Source organism: Dendrobates tinctorius, unplaced genomic scaffold, assembly GCF_039654945.1.
Source record: "Dendrobates tinctorius isolate UK_male_01 unplaced genomic scaffold, ASM3965494v1 ptg000203l, whole genome shotgun sequence".
Classification (NCBI taxonomy): Eukaryota; Metazoa; Chordata; class Amphibia; order Anura; family Dendrobatidae; genus Dendrobates; species Dendrobates tinctorius.
In genome coordinates this window covers 23,293,349-23,314,178 of record NW_027361870.1, presented here as the reverse complement: position 1 = coordinate 23,314,178, position 20,830 = coordinate 23,293,349, and the positions used below count along the sequence as shown (strand labels likewise).

Genomic DNA, 20,830 nt, shown 5'->3' with positions numbered 1-20,830 from the left:
CTGGAAAACCTTTTCGTGGTGCAAGGATCATGGTCGATCACCTCTGGTGTTTTCCATTCCAGCCATATTGGAATTCCTTCAATCCGGATTAAAATCAGGCATCACGCTTAGCTCGCTCAAGGGCCAAATTTCGGCCTTGTCAGTGCTTTTCCAATGCAAAATTGACACGAAACTTCAGGTCAAAGCGTTCATTCAGGGAGTTTCCCATGTGGCGCCTCTTTATAGAAGGCCATTGGAATCATGGGACCTTAACCTGGTTCTCGGGGCCTTACAGGAGACTCCTTTCGAACCGCTGCAGGACGTGTCACTGACCGTCCTCTCTTGGAAGGTGGTCTTTCTAGTGGCAATTACGTCAATCAGACGAGTTTCGGAATTGGCAGCCCTGTCCTGCCGTTCTCCGTTCCTGAATTTTCATCAGGACAAGGTAGTTCGCAGGACGTCCCCGTCCTTCCTGCCCAAGGTCGTCTCCTCTTTCCATCTCAACGAGGAAATTGTTTTGCCTTCCTTTTGTCCGGCGCCAGTCCGTCGCATTGAGAAGGCCCTCCACACCCTGGGTGTGGTTAGGGCACTGAGACGGTACATCTCGCGGACGGCTCCCTTCCACAATTCAGATGCCCTGTTCATGCTTCCAGAGGGGCATAGGAAAAGTCTAGCTGCGTCAAAGGCAACGCTAGCCAGGTGGACTCGCTTAGCAATTCAGGAATCCTACTGTGTCAGGAACGAGCCTGTCCCAGCGGGGATTAAGGCGCACTCTACCCGGTTAGTGGGCGCCTCTTGGGCCATTCGGCACCAGGCCCCGGCAGAACAGGTTTGCAAGGCTGCGACTTGGTCCAGTCTGCATACTTTTTCAAAACATTACCAAATTCATTCTCAGGCCTGTCAGCAAGGCTGCGACTTGGTCCAGTCTGCATACCTTTACAAACATTGCCTAATTTATTCTCAGGCCTCTGCGGATGCAGCTCTCGGCAGACGCAGCCTGCAATCGGCAGTACCTCAGTGTTGAATTCAGTGGTTACTGGGGTATTAGCAGATGTATGCTCCCCACCCAGGGACTGCTTTAGGACATCCCACTGTCTGTGTCCCCCAATGAGCTGTAGGAAAAATAGGGATTTTTGTGTACTCACCGTAAAATCCTTTAGCCAAGTCAATCATTGGGGGACACAGCACCCACCCTGTTTAGCCTATTGGCTCACTGTAGCATTCTTAGGTTTTGACATAGTTATGGTTATTGTTGACTGTTTATGCTCCTACTGCTTTTTTCACCGAACTGGAGAAATCTCAGCCAGCGAGAGGGTGTATACTGCAGGGGAGGAGTTAACTTTTTTTCTGGTTTACTTAGTGTCCTCCTAGTGGCCAGCAGCATAACACCCACTGTCTGTGTCCCCAATGATTGGCTCGGAGAAAAGGATTTTACGGTGAGTACACAAAAATCCCTTTTTCCAGGTCACCACCTGACAGCACACCTGGAGGACGTCCTTCTCATCCGCAGTGGGACAGGAAACCACAAGAGTTTAAAAGGACCCTCTCCCTACCATCCCACAGTGTGTTTTTCCTGTCCCACTGCGGATAGGAACGACGAGAGGAAGATCCAGCCGTTCCACGCAGAGGGTCATGATCGGGGGGCCCAGCCTTTCCCTTCCTACCTGGAAACTGCAGGCTGAAACCCGGCACAGGGTCCCTCAGCCCCTCCAGTGTAGCGCTGCTCCTGGAGAAGGGGTCGCTTCCTCCCGACGGAGGCTCTCGACCCCGGACGCCACTGCCACCACCGATGGCGGTACCGGGGCCGCCTCTATGGACTCCACGTGCCCCGCAAGCAGAACCCGGCAGAGGATCGCCGCACCTCTCCCACTTCCCGCTGTAAGGCGCTGTAGGCCAAGGCCTGGGACTAGAGCGCGCTACTTCCGCCCATACTAGCAGGGCGCGCGCGAGTGTCATCCAGGACAGGCGGGACTTACGACCTCGGACGCACTTCCGGTCGCGTCACCGGGCCCAGACGTCACTTCCGGTCGCGTCACCGGGCCCGGACGTCACTTCCGGCCACGTCATTTAAGGCGACAGCCCGGCATTCAGGAGGTGCCGGCACCATCTCTGAGAGGGGGCAGACTCTGGCGGTGGAGCGGATCGGCAGCGCGGCAGGAGAGAGAGCAGACAGCGGTATGCAGGGCCCTGCAGTGTAAGAACCGGATGCCACCTCCCGGCCACTTACACGTTTTGGTGTCTCCGCAGGACGGCCACAAGGAACCTTATCTATCAAAGATGGAGGACCAGGCGAATACGGAGACAGGAACGGAGAGCCAGGGTCATGTGCGTAGCCTCATATGAGGTCATGGCAGGGCCCCAGTAAGACAGACCCCATAGAACACGTACTTTATGTGTTCCAGGGGGGAACCTCCACCTCAGAAAGGAAGAAGAAGGATAAGAAGTGTCCAGTCTGCTTTAAGAAGCTAAAGGACACATGGCAAAAAACCCTCTGCGACACATGTACAAAGCGCATAATGGAGGAAGAACAGGCTACGCTCATGTCGAACATGAGGGCAATGATTAGAGAGGAAGTACAGGCCTCGGTATCCGGAGCCATGTCCCAAGTCCCGCAGATGAACCCTCAGGCATCCAGAAAGAGGCAGAGGGAGTCGAGCACGTCTTCTGAGGACATCCTGTCCGAATCAGACGCAGAGGAGGAGGAGGAGATCAGAGAGCACCCGGAGAGGGGAAGAAAGTACCTCTTTTCTTCCGTCGATACGGACGAGCTATTAGGGGCAGTCCGGCCGACTATGCAGATAGAGGAACCCCCGACTACCCTCTCAATACAAGATGAGATGTTCGGGGGGCTGCGCTCCCAGACCTCAATGGTCTTTGCAGTAAATACCCATATACGGGCCATGATATTGGATGAATGGGAGGAAGCAGAGAAAAAATTGACTATCCCCCGAGACTTCAGGCTTCGCCTGCCGTTTGACCCAGAAGAGGTCAAGGTCTGGGAAGAGGTCCCTAAAATCGATATCCCAGTAGCGAGGGTATAAAAAAAGACAGCCATTCCGTTCGAGGACTCCTCAAGTTTAAAGGAGCCCCTAGATCGGAAGGCAGACGGGCTCTTGAAGAGAGCCTGGGAAAGTTCAGCGGCAGTCATAAAGACAAATATAGCCGCGACATCAGTTGCACGCTCCATGCATCTATGGATAGACGATTTAGAGGAGCATTTATCAGAGAGATCTCCGAGGGAAACTATTCTAAAATCCCTTCCCTTGCTAAAATTAGCCACGGGGTTTTTGGCTGACGCCTCAGCAGAGTCCGTTAGATTTACGGCCAGAACCCAATCATTGTCCAACACAGCCAGAAGAGCTATGTGTTCTAAAAGTTGGTCGGGTGACATGCAGTCCAAGAATAAACTGTGCTCAATTCCCTTCTCGGGAGGTAGAGTCTTCGGACCTGTGCTTGACGATATCTTAGAGAAGGCGTCAGATGAAAAAAAGGGGTTCCCTGAAGAGAAACGTAAAAGGTATCAGCCCTTTCGTAGACCCCCGTTACAACCAGAGAACGGACTACAGAGGGAAGTGGAAGTCAGGTCGATGGAGCTACCCCAAAGGGGGCGAGGGTAGAAATAGGAGCAGAGATACCATCTTCTCCGGCCCAGGGTCTAGCTCCCGGAAGAAATGACGCCACCAGTGTAGGGGGGCGACTGCTCAGGTTCAGGGAAGATTGGCGAGAGGTTACCACCAGCCCCTGGGTACTGCAAGTAATTTCTCAGGGATACAAGATAGAATTCGATTCCCTACCCTCGAACAGGTTCCTAGTGACCAGCTCTCGACTTGGTCCGGCCTCCCCCATGTGGTTAGATATCCAGGACCTCCTAGAAATGGAGGCAATCATACCAGTTCCCACACAAGAGGAAAGGGGACACTACTCGAGCCTCTTCGCGATAAAAAAACGTCGGGGGGAGACCAGGACCATAATAAATCTCAAACCCTTAAACAAGTGGGTATCATACAAACGCTTCAAGATGGAATCAATAAGATCCACGATTCCGCTCCTGGGAGAATCGGTGGTAATGTGCACGTTAGATCTAAAAAGCGCATATTACCATGTCCCCATCCACCCAGACCACCAAAAATACCTCAGGTTTGCGGTCGAAAAGGAGGGCAGGGTTCACAACTACCAGTTTCGCTGTCTCCCCTTCGGCCTAGCATCATCCCCAAGAGTTTTCACGAAGATAATGGTAGAGGTCGTGGCCTACCTAAGAGCCCAAAACATCACGGTGGTCCCGTACTTAGACGACTTCCTGATCGTAGCAGACTCAGCAGCCCAGCTCAGAGTCGACTGTCAGTCCTCGATCGCCACACTGCAAAGGTTGGGTTGGATAATAAATTGGTCAAATTCAGATCTTGTACCCAAGCCCAGAATAAAATTTTTAGGGGTCATGCTAGATTCGGAAAGAAGAATGTCCTATCTTCCAGAAGAAAAGCAGACCAGCATACCAAAAAAGATCCGCCAGTTCTCAAAGAACCGGGTGTCGATTAGAGACGCAATGAGGATTCTGGGGCTGATGACTTCGTGTATCTCCTGTGTCAGGTGGAGTCAGTTCCACTCCCGCAGACTACAACGGGCAGTCCTAGCGTCCTGGGACAGAAGGCAAGGCTCACTAGACAAGAAGATACAATTAATTCCCCAGGTCAGAAGGTCGCTGCTGTGGTGGACCGTCCCGAGAAACCTAAAAACCGGTGTCTCATGGATTCAGTCCCCAGAGATCGTAGTAACCACGGACGCAAGTCTGTATGGCTGGGGGGGGGACATATCGGAGGAGAGTACTATCAGGGGCGATGGAGTCGGGAGGACAGCAACAGGTCCTCCAACTTCAGAGAGCTACTTGCGGTCTGGAAGGTACTACTCGTTGCCTGGCCTTGGGTGAAGAACAAGCACATCAAGATATTTTCGGACAATATCACGACAGTAGCCTTTCTCCGCCATCAGGGCGTACCGAAACACCCGGCACTACAGGGCTTCGCATAGCAGATCTTCAGATGGGCGGAAAGAGAGGTCCTCTCTATCTCAGCAGTACATCTGGAGGGCACCAGCAACTAGGTGGCGGACTTTCTCAGCAGAAGAAGAATAACCGCAACGGACTGGGAACTCAACGAAGAGATGTTCAGCAGCCTGTGTGATCACTGGGGACAACCAGAAATAGACCTGTTTGCGGACAAGGGGAATACAAAGGTCAAAGCCTTCTACTCCCTAAACCCGGCAGGAAACCCGACAGGGATAGATGCTCTATCGCAGTCCTGGAACAGGGGCCTACTGTACGCCTTCCCACCTCTAGCTCTCATCCCAAGGGTTCTCAGGAAGATCTACGAGGACCGAGCCAGGGTCATATTGGTGGTTCCATATTGGCCAAGAAGAAGCTGGTTTCCTCTGCTCAGGAAGATATCACGGGAAGATCCCATTCTTCTGCCAAAAAGAGAAGACCTTCTTCACGAGGGTCTGGTCTTCCACAAAAGGCCAGAAGTCCTCAAGCTATCAGCCTGGATCCTGAGCAGCAGGTCCTAAGAACAAAGGGTCTATCGGATGAAGTTATATCCACTCTACAAGCAAGTAGGAAGCCCGTAACAGCAGCAATATATAACAAAATTTGGAAAAAAATTTGCAGCTTTTGTGGAGAGGCGACAGTCGATACTGACCAACCCCAGATCCCGAAGATCCTTGACTACTTACAGGCAGGGTTCAAGAAGGGCCTCAGACCCAGCACCCTGAGAGTGCAGATTTCGGCCTTAAGCGTGTTCTATGACACATCCCTATCGTCCCACCCCTGGATAGCCCGGTTTTCAAGGGCTGTGCAGAGACTTAAGCCCTTGATAAGAAGGACCGTCCCTCCTTGGGACCTTAACTTAGTCATTAACGTGCTATGTAGACAGCCATACCAGCTAGGGGTAGAAATAACTATCGGTAACCTCTCTCTGAAGACAGCGTTCTTAGTGGCGGTTACGTCAGCCAAAAGATTAGGGGAACTTCAGGCCCTATCGGTTCAGGATCCCTACTTACAAATATTCGACCGGTTAGTCCTAAAACTCGACCCGGCTTTTCTCCGCAAGGTGATCTCAGACTCGAGCATGAATCAGGAGGTAGTGCTCCCCTCGTTTTGTCAGTTTCCTAAAAATAGCAAGGAGAAAGCTTACCATAACCTGGATGTCAGGGAAACAGTGCTCAGGTACCTGGATGCAACCAGGCCTTGGAGGCAGGATAGTAATCTTTGTCCAGTTCAGAGGCCCTAATAAGGGGAAAAAGGCATCAAAATCCACAATAGCAAGGTGGATTAAATCCGTTATTAGCACAACGTATAGAGCACAGGGTCAGAGCCCCCCGGGGAGCTTTAGAGCCCACTCAACTAGGGCCATGGCCACATCATGGGCAGAGAGGGGTGGAGCCTCGGCAGAACAACTCTGCAGAGCCACATCTTGGGCCAGTCTCAGTACGTTTTCTAAACACTACAAATTGGACGTGGCCTCCGCACAATTGGCATTTGGGAGAAAGGTACTCCATGCGGTAGTTCCACCCTAAGACCAATATTCTTTGGTACTACTCCAGATGTGCTGTCAGGTGGTGACCTGGAAAACGGTTATTAGACCTACCGGTGATTGTGTTTCCAGGAATCCATCCTGACAGCACTATTAGTTCCCTCCCGACAAACGCATCCATGCGATTGTGATGTAACGTGTATGGAAAATGTTGGTTTACATAAAAAATTTTTTGTTTGAATCCATCCAGAGGTGTTACTTTGTGAAATCACTGTGGGATGGTAGGGGGAGGGTCCTTTTAAACTCTCGTGGTTTCCTGTCCCACTGCGGATGAGAAGGACGTCCTCCAGGTGTGCTGTCAGGATGGATTCCTGGAAACACAATTACCGGTAGGTCTAATTACCGTCTTCTGAACTCTTCCTGAGTTAAAACATTAGTATTGTTGTTTCTAAATGATTATGAACTTGTTTTCTTTGCATTATTTGAGCTCTGAAAGCACTGGATTTTTTTTCTAATTTTGACCATTTCTAATTTAAGAAAAAAAATACAATTTATTGCTTGAAAATTTGAAGACATGTCAGTAGTTTATAGAATAAAAGAACAATTTACATTTTAGTCAAAAATATACCTATGAAGAGAAAAATCAGACAAACTGAACATTTGAAAGTGGTCTCTTAATTTCCTCCTTTGCCTCATTGGGGGACAAAGGCCATGGGTCTTATGCTGCTTCCACCAGGATTTTTACCAAAGCTGTATATATAACCTATACAATCCAGGTTACTTTTACTAGGACTGCCTGTTGTGTACGTAGTTTTTATCTTGTCTGTTAATATTTTCATGTTATATCAGTTTACAGTGACAATTCCCCTTTTGTGCTGAAGGTCCAAGCGTTTGAGAAGTTTTTTACAAAACACATTGAGTTGTATGATAAGGTAAGTGTTTGACCAACATGTTGGGTTTCTATGAGGAGGTGAGTGCAAATCTGGATGTTGTTGATGTGATTTATCTGGACTTTGAAAAGGCATTTGATACTGTACCACATAACAGCCTTATACTGAAGCTACAGAAGCAGGGAAACTGGGGCAAACTATATGCGGATGGGTAAAGACAGGAAACAGTCATTATCTCATTTACATATGTGTGGACAATACAAAGGACTGCCACATGACTTATTCCTTCCAAAGACCATACTAAGGACCAGGAGGTACTCATTACTGGTGGAAGAAAGGCGATTCAGACAGCTATATAGGAAAGGGTTCTTACTCTGTCGCCTAATTGGGGGACACAGAACCTTGGATGTTATGCTGCTGTCCACTAGGAGGCGACACTATGCATAATCTGAAAAAGATTAACTTTGGCTCCTCCTCTGCAGTATACACCCCTGGACGGCGTCAGCCTGATCCAGTTTTTGCTTAGTGTCGCAAGGAGGCACACCTTTTTTCTTCCGTTTTATTTTCCTTTTTTTCACGGAAATACAGATGAAGAAAAGTGGGTCTCCAGCGAGACTCCCGGCATGGCTCCCTCCTCGGTCCCCTATTAGGGGTACCCGGTTGAGGTCGAGGTGGTTTTTCCCCATGTCGCTCCCTCCCCAGTCCCTCGGGTCCTGGTTCGAGGTCGAGACCCCCCTCCTTCCCCAACCCCTTTAAGGGGTCTGGGTTGAGGCGAGGATGAAGACCCCCTGACGGTGACAGACGCACCCTCCCTAATCCCCCGCAGGGGGTATTAGGTTGAGACGCCTCAGGTAGGGTCGGAGATCAGGCAGCATTCCGCAGCTTCCAGGGACCCCAGGCCGGCTGATGGATCCTGTTGGGGTCGGGGGAGGGTGCGGACTAGATGGCACAGCAGAGACAGGGTTTTTCTGCGTCCCTGTCTCTGCAACAGCAGCGGCTCCATAGCGCTTCAGGGGCACCCCATACAAAAACCGCTGCCCCTGCTACCCCCACCGTTATCCAGTCGACCATTCTGGGGGGGTCTGGTACAAATCCGCCCCCTCCCCCCCGGACTACCGCGCCGCTCTGGAGCCCTCCTGGGCATCAGACTTCTAATTTAGGCCGCGGCTTCGGCCTAGCTGAAGCCGCCGCCTTTTCCCCGCCCCCCCGGCCCGCCCCCCGGATGACCAAAATGACACGCTGGAGTGTCATAGAAGGGGCGGATTGAGGCAGAAAGGGCGCGTTTTTACACAGCCCAGCGCGCCCTTTTCAGCTCTCCGCCCCCTCCTCCCTCTCCTCAGAGCCCCGGTGGCCATTTTTTCTGGATGAAATCCAGGAGAGGAGCATCACAGCGGTCTCCGGGGGGCACAGAACTTGGATCTGTCGGCGCTGGACCTAGGGGCACACCGGTGGGGTAAGCTCACAGCTGGGTTCTCATTACTCAGCTGTGAATCTATACTTCCTATAAGGCTTTCTGTGGGTTCCCTCTGCGTAGCCACCCCTGTACGATCCCTTATAGCCAGCCTCTGTGCACTATGCCGGGCTCAAGGAAGAGAACCAGGCAGGAATGTTTCTATGCATTCTGTACAGCCTGCAAAGCCACGCTCCCTAGTGGCAGCACGTATCCGCACTGCCGGGACTGCATCCAGAATTCTGGGTCAGAACCCCAGGGAGTCGCTACTGACGCTTCAGTGTCACAGGCCACGCCGGAATGGGCAACTCAGATGTCTCAGTCTATGTCACAGTCCATAGACAACCTAACTGCTACATTACTGCAAGCTCTGCAGAGTCGGGCCCCGGCTATGGACGGTACACAGCAAACGGACAGCTTGTCTCAGGAACATGCTGCTTCCGACTCTCACAGACGTAAGCGGACCCACAGGTCTCGATCACCTAAGTCGCACTATAGCACAAGATCGTCCCCCTCTAGGGAGAGACAGCGTCATTCCAGGTCTCCTGGGCAGTCCCCTGCCACAGACAGACAGTGCAATTTACCACAGGGATCCCCCACCACAGAAGACCCCCGCCCCAGGTCGCCCTCCAGGGATCACCTTAGCGAGGCACAGGATTCGGAGGGCATTTGTGACTCCGACTCAGATAATGAAACGGTCAGGTCCGTGGTACCTTCTCCCCCTAGCAATACAGCGCTAGTTGAGGACATAATTTCTGCCATTCATCGGGTGCTAAAAATTCCAGAGTCGCCCCCGGAAGTCCCAGAACATAGGATTTGCTTCGAAAGTGTTCAAAAAGCACCTAAGGTCTTCCCTAATCACGATGAGTTTGAGAAAATACTTACCAAACAGTTTGCGCAGCCTGACAAAAAATTCGCTAATCGCAAATATTTGGAAGTGAAGTACCCCTTCCCACAGAAAGACACCAAACAATGGACAGATCCACCTGAAGTGGACCCTCCGGTTTCTAGGCTAGCAGCGCAGACTTTACTCTCTCTGCCGGATAACTCAACCCTCAGGGACGCAGCAGACCGGCAAGTAGAACGCATGGCTCGTTCTATTTTCGAAGCGGCAGGCGCCTCTCTGGGCCCTGCATTTGCTTCAGTTTGGGCATCCAAGGCCATCCTGGCTTGGGCCAAAAAACTACAGGAGGGTCTTCAGGCTTCAAATCCTGAACTCTCGGACCAAGCGGTCCAGATGGCAGTGGTAGCAGACTACATGATTCATTCAGCCCTGGATTCCGCCAGAGGTGTAGCGGGAATAGCATCTAACGCCATCACGATCCGACGCATCCTCTGGCTGCGAGAATGGAAAGCGGATGCGGCCTCAAAGAAGTCCCTCACGCGACTTCCGTATTTTACTGGAAGACTTTTCGGCGAAAAGTTGGACACCATGATAGCCAATGCCACTGGGGGTAAGAGTACCTCTCTCCCTCAACTAAAACCGAAACGCACGTTTAAACGAAGAAACCAGACGCGATTCCGATCCTTTCGGAATTCCTCAGGCTGGTCCGTTTCGCGCCCAGTGCAAAACCGCAACCGTTCTCCACGCAGAGACAACCCACGGACGCAGCAGCGACCGGACAGGGCTTGGCAGTCGAAAGCAGGCCAAGCGAAACCCAAGGGAGGAAAACCTCAGAACTTCACTTCATCATGACTCGAGACCTCCGGAAGACACCCCACCAGTAGGCGGCCGACTTTTACTCTTTCAGCAAGTCTGGCTGCCTATTACAGAAGACAGGTGGGTCAGGGAAATAGTGTCTTCCGGATACAAGATAGAGTTCACTTCCGTTCCACCGAACCGGTTCTTCCTTTCTGTTCCTCCAACACCACCAGAAAAGGCTCGTGTTTTCCACCAAGCGGTTTCCTCTCTCCTTCAATCAGGAGTTGTGGTGCCGGTTCCCGCGAACGAGAGATTCCGAGGATTCTACTCAAATTTGTTCGTAGTCCCCAAGAAAGGAGGCGGCGTCTGACCCATACTGGACCTAAAACAGCTCAACAATTACGTATGGGTCCGTCATTTCCGCATGGAGTCCCTCCGGTCCATCATTGCATCCATGGAGCAGGGAGAATACCTCGCCTCCATAGACATACAGGATGCGTATCTCCACATACCAATTGCTCCCGCCCACCAAAGGTTTCTCAGGTTCGCGGTCAACCAAAACCACTACCAGTTTGTCGCCCTTCCGTTCGGACTCGCCACGGCTCCAAGAACGTTCACCAAAGTCATGGCGGCCTCCATGGACGTCCTGCACTCAAGAGGCATTCTAGTCGTCCCGTACCTGGACGACCTCCTCGTCAAGTCTCCCACTTTCAAAGACTGCGAGGTCAGTGTCTCAATCACTCTAGACACTCTGAGTCGCCTGGGATGGCTAGTCAACCTACAGAAATCGTCGACCATCCCAACTCGGACTCTAACATTCCTGGGAATGGTATTCGACACCGCCAGGGGCCTGGTGCTCCTTCCCAAGGACAAGACATTGGCCATCCGTCTGGGAGTTCGCACACTCCTTCGCAGTCCTCCTCGATCTCTCCGGTTTGCCATGAGAGTCCTCGGCCGGATGGCTGCAGCAATAGAGGCAGTGCCATTTGCCCAGTTTCACCTCAGGGTCCTTCAACTAGCCATACTCAGATCTTGGGACAGGAACCCCTTCTCCCTCGACAGGGAGTTCAGGTTGACGTCATCAACCAGGAGGTCCCTGCATTGGTGGCTCAAACCAACCTCGCTTACACGAGGGAAGCCATTCCTCTCAGGACAATGGAAGATCCTGACTACCGATGCAAGCCTGACAGGCTGGGGGGCGGTGCACCTACATCACAGGGCACAGGGCAAGTGGTCACCGAGGGAAGTGACATTGCCCATCAATGTTCTGGAAATCAGGGCCATTCTCTTGGCACTGAGAGCCTTTCATCACTTGCTTGCAGCCTCGCACATACGGATACAGTCGGACAATGCCACGGCTGTGGCATACGTGAACCACCAAGGCGGGACCCGCAGCGCCCAGGCGATGAGAGAAGTGGCTCATATCCTCCGCTGGGCGGAAGACACAAGGTCGGTACTTTCTGCGGTACACATTCCGGGTGTAGAAAACTGGGAAGCCGACTTCCTCAGCAGGCAAGGAATGGACTCGGGGGAGTGGTCTCTCCATCCCGAGATTTTTTACCCGATCTGTCAACGCTGGGGAACCCCGGATGTGGACCTAATGGCATCCCATCTCAATATCAAGGTTCCCAATTTCATGGCCAGGACACACGACCCGCGGTCGTTCGGAGCGGATGCCCTGGTCCAGGACTGGTCCCAGTTCCGACTCCTGTACATTTTTCCACCCCTCCCCCTAATCGCCAGGGTCGTGAGGAAGATCAAGCAAGAGGGAGTTCCGACCATCCTCATCGCGCCAGACTGGCCCAGACGTACTTGGTACGCCGACATCGTCCAACTTACGGCAGACGCCCCCTGGCGTCTACCCGACCGCCACGACCTTCTGTCTCAAGGTCCGTTCTTCCACCAGAATTCAGGGGCTCTCAATTTGACGGCATGGCCCTTGAAACCTGGATTCTAACCCAGGCAGGTTTTTCACCGGCAGTCATTACAACTATGATCAGGGCAAGGAAGCCTGCCTCCGCCAAGCTCTATTATCGTACCTGGAGAGCTTTCTTTTCTTGGTGCGAATCTCATGGACAAGTCCCACTCCCTTATTCCCTCCCGAAGGTACTAGGTTTTCTTCAATCGGGCCTAGATGCCAAGCTATCCTTAAGTTCGCTTAAGAGTCAGGTGTCGGCGCTTTCAGTCCTTTTTCAAAAGCGCATTGCTATTAAACCGCAAGTAAGGACTTTCATCCAGGGAGTTTCCCGATTGGTTCCTCCCTACAAACGTCCGCTGGATACGTGGGACCTCAATCTGGTCCTGACAGCATTGCAAGCTCCACCCTTCGAACCTCTTAGAGGAGTTCCACTCTCCATTCTGTCTCAGAAAGTGGTTTTTCTAGTGGCGATCACCTCGTTACGCAGAGTGTCGGAATTGTCAGCACTTTCCTGCAGACGGCCTTTCCTAGCCTTTCACCAGGACAAGGTGGTTCTCCGCACGGTACCATCCTTCCTTCCGAAGGTTGTGTCCAACTTTCACCTTAATGAAGAGATTTCACTGCCTTCCCTTTGCCCGGTTCCGGTTCATAGAGTGGAGAAGGCTCTGCATACGCTTGACCTCGTCAGAGCATTGCGAATTTACGTGTCCAGGACTGCACCTTTCCGGAAATCTGATTCCCTCTTCATTCTTCCGGAAGGTAGTCGCAAGGGGTTGCCGGCTTCCAAGGCTACCCTTGCCAGGTGGATCAGGTCCACCATACATGAGGCCTACCGACTTAACAGTTCCCCTCTTCCGGCCGGTATCACGGCACACTCTACACGGGCAGTAGGGGCCTCCTGGGCCATTCGGCATCAGGCTTCGGCACAACAAGTGTGCAAGGCGGCCACTTGGACTAGCCTACACACGTTTACGAAACACTACAGTGTTCATACCCAGTCCTCAGCGGATGCGAGCCTGGGTAGACTGGTTCTGCAGGCGGCAGTACCCCAAGTCTAGGGGACTGTCAGCACAATATTCGTCCACTGCTTCCCACCCAGGGACTGCTTTGGGACGTCCCAAGGTTCTGTGTCCCCCAATTAGGCGACAGAGTAAAGGAGATTTTTGTGTACTCACCGTAAAATCTCTTTCTCTTAGCCTTTAATTGGGGGACACAGCTCCCACCCTGTTGCCCTTACGGGCCGTTGTTTCCTGTTGAGTTCTCATATTGTTCTTTGAGCTCGTACATAGTAGCCTTCTTACAGGCATGGTTATGTTATTTGGTTACGTTCCTCCTTATGCTTTGGCACAAAACTGTAGAAGGCTGACGTCGTCCAGGGGTGTATACTGCAGAGGAGGAGCCAAAGTTAATCTTTTTCAGATTATGCATAGTGTCGCCTCCTAGTGGACAGCAGCATAACACCCAAGGTTCTGTGTCCCCCAATTAAAGGCTAAGAGAGATTTTACGGTGAGTACACAAAAATCTCCTTTTCCAGTTAGAGCAGTCAGACTGTGGAATGTCCTACCACGAGAGGTAGTAATGGCAGACACTATTAAAGCTTTTAGAAAAGGGCTAGATGATAATTTAGTGACACAATGTATAATTGGTGGAGAAAGTTTGAAATTGATGGACCTAGGTGTTTTTTTTTTTTCAACCTACGTATCTATATAAGGGTATGTGCACACACTGCAGATTCACCTGCGGGTTTTTCCCGCGGAACCGTAGGTAAAACCGCAGGTAAAGTGGCCTGCGGTTTGACACCTGGACAATGGAATAGGTGGCAAACTGCAGCAGAATCCGCAGAAACAATTGACATGCTGCGGGAAAAAAAACACAGCTTTTCCGCAGGTAAAAAACCGCAGCGTGAGCACTGCGGTTTTGAAAACCCATAGGCTAACATGGTAAAGTACCATGTCTGCGGAACTGCTGCAGTTCTGCAGGGTCAAAACCGCAGCGTGTGCACATACCCTAACAAGTGTGGTTTATCCTGATGAAGAAGCAGGTGTGCTTCGTAACATGTTGATAAATAAAAAGCGCATTTATATTTTCAATATTTATACTTTCAATGTTTTGGGTTTTTTTTACTGCATTTTTACTTGTGGCAGCACGGTTTCTTCTCCACTTTCTTCAGTTGCACATGATATCTGACCTTTATGGCATTTGCTGGAATTATAATATTTTATAAATGTTCCAGATCATAATTCCACTTGAGGTTTTCTTGTTCTCCTATGGAATTGATTCAGTCTGAGAATGTGGTCCTTGGATCAGGAAAGGTTATGCCTACCACTGTACGTTATAACGCCAGTATAGGATGTTCAGGCCGAGAACTGAATCATTTTCTCTACTCTGACGTTTAGCACAGATCAGGGGGTCCTGTTTTTTTAATGTGTATAACAAACATTCTAATTATTGGCCCTCTACATTTATCTATACAGAATAATCACAATATTAATCAGTCACAACCGAGTGATCTTTCGGTTCTCTTAGGCGTAATACAGAAACTGATGCGGAAAATGATTCCATTTTTTTATGGGAACAAATAACAGCGCAAGGGGGCTTATACGGGTCCCCTACACCGAAACCCCCTCCACTATGTGCACAGACAGCATGTTATGGTAAGCCACACATAAAGCCACTAATAAATATTGTCAAATGATGTCAAACCAACAAATGTAATAACAGAAACAGATATTATATAGCAAAGGTTAAGCCAGCAGGCTCACAATGGAGCAATACAGCAATATTAATAATCACTGACCGCTGTCTATTACCCCCAAAAGAGAAGAAAAGATTGTTATGAATGAATCCTAAAAGATGAAATGATAAAGGATAAAATATTCTAGAAAAGATCCCCCTGTATAATAAACAGAGGGTAAGGGGAAATGAAATAAAGAAATAGGCAAATGCGGCTGGCTAAGGCTTGTTGGTTCCTTGATGAAAAGAGTGACCGGTCACATGAAGTGTACTCAAGTCTCCGTATAAATGCACCTGCTCTGTGATAGTCTCAGCGTTCTGTTTGATGCACAGAGAGCATCATGAAGACCAAGGAACACAACAGGCAGGTCCGTGATACTGTTGTGGAGAAGTTTAAAGCTGGATTTGGATAAAAAATGATTTCCAAAACTTTAAACATCCCAATTAGCACTGTGCAAGCGATCATATTGAAATGGAAGGAGTATCATACCAATACAAATCTACCAAGACCCGGCCGTCCCTCTAAACTTTCATCTCAAACAAGGAGAAGACTGATCAGAGATGCAGCCAAGAGGCCCATGATCACTCTGGATGAACTGAAGATCTACAGCTGAGGTGGGACAGTCTGTCCATAGGACAACAAACAGTCGTACACTGCACAAATCTGGCCTTTATGGAAGAGTGGCAAGAAGAAAGCCATTTCTCAAAGATATCCATAAAAAATATCATTTAAAGTTTGCAACAAGCCACCTGGGAGACACACCAAACATGTGGAAGAAGGTGCTCTGGTCAGATGAAACCAAAATCAAACATTTTGGCAACAATGCTAAACGATATGTTTGGCGTAAAGGCAACACAGCTCATCACCCTGAACACACCATCCCCACTGTCAAACATGGTGGTGGCAGCATCATGGTTTGGGCCTGCTTTTCTTCAGCAGGGACAGGGAAGATGGTTAAAATTGATGGGTAGATGGATGGAGCCAAATACATGACCATTCTTGAAGAAAACCTGTTAGAATCTGGAAAAGACCTGAGACTGGGACAGAGATTTGTCTTCCAATAAGACAATGATCCCAAACATAAAGCAAAATCTACAATGGAATGGTTCACAAATAAACGTATCCAGGTGTTAGAATGGCCAAGTCAAAGTCCAGACCTGAATCCAATCGAGAATTTGTGGAAAGAGCTGAAAACTGCTGTTCACAAACGATCTCCCTCATACCTCACTGAGCTCGAGCTGTTTGCCAAGGAAGAATGGGCAAGAATTTCAGTCTCTCGATGTACAAAACTGATAGAGACATACCCCAAGCGACTTGCAGCTGTAATCGCAGCAAAAGGTGGCGCAACAAAGTATTAAGTTAAAGGGCCGAATAATATTGCACGTCCATTTTTTAAGACCGCTAATACTAAGCAATTTATTTGTCTCATAAATTTATATGATGTTGCTGTCTACCATTTGCTTGATTTGGTAACCTACAGACAGTGTCCGGTCGGCTCCGTTATACTGATTAAAATGATACCTTGGTTGATGAAATCCAGTTTTTTTTCATAAAAAAAGTATATCTGAAAGTAGCGCCGCCTGTTGGAAGTAGCGATCCTACAAGTCACAATCAACCCTTTAACGAGTCTTGTAATATGACTTAGGATAAAAGCCAAATCAGAATCTCTATTTGCAGACACGGTGTTTCTGGCTATTGGCCCTCGTCAGTGCAAAGTATGAGAACTGATTCGGCTAGGTGAGAGGCTCTGGACTAAGGTCTAAGGGGTAAGGTTTCTCCTTGTGGAGAGTGACATGCCAGCTCTGGCGAATAAGCCTCCTTACCTTGACAAGCTAGAGCTGGCATGTTGAAACACCGTGTCTGCAAATTGAGATTATGATTTGGCTTTTATCCTAAATCATATTACAAGACTCGTTAAAGGGTTGATTGTGACTTGTAGGGTCTCTACTACCAACAGGTGGCGCTATAGTCCTATTTTTCTCTGAAGAGGCAATTTGCATATTATTTTCCCAGAGGAACATTGCACAGCGAATAAGCCTCCTTACCTTGACAAGCCAGAGCTGACATGTCACTCTCCACAAGGAGAAACCTTACCCCTTTCAACATAAATAGTGTCTTTATTTGCAGACTCGCATAAAGGCCTGATATCCTTTCCATATATACAGTCCGTGTACAAACACCCGTTGCCGTGGACAATGACAACACCATGTCTGTCGGGTGTGTCAGCCATCTTAAAGTCCCTGGCTCTTTGTTAGCTTCCCATAGTCCTGGGTTACACAGAGCCACCGTCTCTGCAGCCTACAAACTCCAAACTGACCCACCTAAAGCAAAACTGACAGATTTAAATGGAATTGTGGCCATAGAGCCACTTCCAAAACACAAAGAGGGATTCGCCCCACTACCAAACCTACAATTCCGTCTAAGGCCATGTGCACACGTTGCGGATTCTGCTGCGGATCTGCAGCGTTTTTGGCCCTGCGGATCTGCAGCAGTTTTTGCTGCGTTGTACAGTACCATTGTATTCAAAGGAAATCAAAAAAAGCAGTGCACATGCTGCAGATTTTTCTGCGCGGATTTGCTGCGGTTTCACATCCGCAGCATGTCAATTCTTTGTGCGGAATCCGCGGCGGTTTTACACCTGCTCCATTGTACAGGTGTCAAACCGCAGGGAAAAACCGCAGGCTAATCCGCAGGTAAACCGCAGGTCTTTTGACCTGCGGATTTTTCCAAATCCACGCGGAAAAATCCAGAGCACCTTCCACAACGTGTGCACATGGCCAAAAAATAAAGGCCTTTAACAAGTTTTCCTAAAAATCTGACTGGGTCAACTACTTGGACCCAAGCCACACTTTTATTTTGCCTTGTGATTCACAGGCATCCTGCTGTGAACACAAGGCACTCCAGTGGGTTTAATAAGACTCCTTCCGCCTATCGACCCTCGCATATGATCCCCCTCACTCCCTCACAATCCACGTTCAATGAATGAATGGACGTTTCTGAATGTAATTATTACTGTTGCCAAAAGAGCTCACAATATGAATTCCCCATTACAAACACACGCACATGAGCCAATATCATTGGAAGCCAATTTTACCTATCAGTATATTATTAGATATTTATCATTGTTCAATACATGTCCAATATGATCATGCCTTGTCCAGTATGACCATGTCTTGTCCAGTATGACCATGCCTTGTCCAGTATGACCATGCCTTGTCCAGTATGACCATGCCTTGTCCAGTATGACCATGCCTTGTCCAGTATGACCATGCCTTGTCCAGTATGACCATGTCTTGTCCAGTATGACCATGCCTTGTCCAATATGACCATGTCTTGTCCAGTATGACCATGTCTTATGACCATGTCTTGTCCAATATGACCATGCCTTGTCCAGTATGACCATGTCTTGTCCAATATGACCATGCCTTGTCCAGTATGACCATGCCTTGTCCAGTATGACCATGCCTTGTCCAATATGACCATGTCTTGTCCAGTATGACAATGTCTTATGACCATGTCTTGTCTAATATGACCATGTCTTGTCCAGTATGACCATGCCTTGTCCAGTATGACCATGCCTTGTCCAGTATGACCATGCCTTGTCCAGTATGACCATGCCTTGTCCAGTATGACCATGCCTTGTCCAGTATGACCATGCCTTGTCCAGTATGACCATGCCTTGTCCAGTATGACCATGCCTTGTCCAGTATGACCATGCCTTGTCCAGTATGACCATGCCTTGTCCAGTATGACCATGCCTTGTCCAGTATGACCATGCCTTGTCCAGTATGACCATGCCTTGTCCAGTATGACCATGCCTTGTCCAGTACGACCATGCCTTGTCCAGTATGACCATGCCTTGTCCAGTATGACCATGTCTTATGACCATGCCTTGTCCAGTATGACCATGTCTTATGACCATGTCTTGTCCAATATGACCATGTCTTGTCCAATATGACCTTGCCTTGTCCAGTATGGCCATGTCTTGTCCAATGATTTCTTACGACATACATTTTGTAATTGTATTAAACATTTTTTTCCTAAGATGTCACCTCTGTTATATGATAGGATGAAATTGAAAGAAAAGGCAGCATACTTGTAGACTATAAGGAACTTCTACAGGACAATGAACTTGCGTCATCTGTTCCACTGACAATGGAGCTAAAAGATATGCCGGAGAAAATCCTGGATTGTATGGGTCTAGCGATCCACCAGGTGAGCAGTCGCACAAAATATAAATGCCCTAAAAAGCTGCTTATTGGCACAGCACTGCTGGTAAGGTAAAAAATGAAGAGTTTGGAATGTTCCAGCTCACACTTTGGAGTTTTTTCACGCTTGTGAATTTGCATGGATGAATCATGATATATTCATACTTGGCAGATTAATTGCCAACATTTTTAAAACCGAAAATCAGTTCCATATATCTGAATGGAATTAGCAGAAACATCTGCACACAACATTAAGATGAATGGAATTAATTTGTAGTCACAGAAAATTCTGCAACAAATCTGCCATGTGTGAATATACCCGATAAGTTCTAATTTTTATTATTATTTAATTTATTTATATAGAGCCATTAACTCCATGGTGCTGTACATGAGAAGGGTTACATACAAAGTTATAGATAGCGTTTACAGTAAACAAATTTACAATGACAGACTGGTACAGAGGGGAGAGGACCCTGTCCTTGCGGACTTACATTCTATGGGACATTCTAATTGCTGTGATCTCCCATTGTTATCTGCATTTGAAGGACCTTTGGATCATAGACTTCTCTTACATCTGATATTTATAAACCCTGTGCTGCTATATTTTTGTGCCTTTATCCATCTATGAATTTGATTTCTTTGGTTTATTTTCAGGTATTAACCAAGGACCTGGAGAGCCATGCAGTAGAGTTACAGGAACAGGAAGGCCTTCCGCTAGAGGAGGCACCGATTGTCAATGTGCCATACATACATGCCAGGTATGTCGTGTGCACTGCTATTATTATGCTAATATTGGAAGTATAGGTGGAATCATGATTAGTAATTGACCTTTCTTTCACAGGGTATATAATTATGATCCATTGACTGCTTTGAAAAATCTACGTGCCAACTTGTATGGGAAATATGTTGCATTACGTTGCACAGTTGTGCGGGTCAGTAACATTAAACCACTATGCACCAAAATGGCTTTTGTATGCAACATGTGTGGTGATGTACAGAGCCTCCCCCTGCCAGATGGAAAGTATACAATTCCAACAAAGGTAATAGCATTTTATTTTTAAACTGAAAATTTTCATTGAAGGTAATAGCAGTTTTGTTGTTAGGGGGATGAAATGTTTATGGACTGTAGCCCCATCAGATATTGCGAAGACCATATCCATCAGATATTGCCAAGGGCCTACCCATCAGATATTGCCAAGGGCCTACCCGTCAGATATTGCTATGGGCCTACCCGTCAGATATTGCTGAGGGCCTACCTGACAGATATTGCTGAGGGCTTACCCTTCAGATATTGCCAAGGGCCTACCCGTCAGATATTGCCAAGGGCCTACCCATCAGATATTGCCAAGGGCCTACTCGTCAGATATTGCCAAGGGCCTACCCGTGAGATATTGCCAGGGGCCTACCCTTCAGATATTGCCAGGGGCCTACCCTTCAGATATTGCCAAGGGCCTACCCGTCAGATATTGCTAAGGGCCTACCCGA

General features: G+C 48.8%; 1 protein-coding gene across 2 annotated transcripts in view; it reads left to right on the top strand.

Annotated features, from left to right (window-relative positions):
• Positions 1-20,830, top strand: part of MCM8 (minichromosome maintenance 8 homologous recombination repair factor) — a 105,509-nt gene that overhangs the window by 47,048 nt on the left and 37,631 nt on the right. For both annotated transcript variants that reach the window (XM_073553876.1, XM_073553877.1), the window contains exons 4-7: positions 7,353-7,435; positions 19,206-19,352; positions 20,000-20,103; positions 20,187-20,385. In XM_073553876.1, the coding sequence (XP_073409977.1) occupies positions 7,353-7,435; positions 19,206-19,352; positions 20,000-20,103; positions 20,187-20,385 (533 nt within the window). The remainder of the gene's footprint in view (positions 1-7,352; positions 7,436-19,205; positions 19,353-19,999; positions 20,104-20,186; positions 20,386-20,830) is intronic.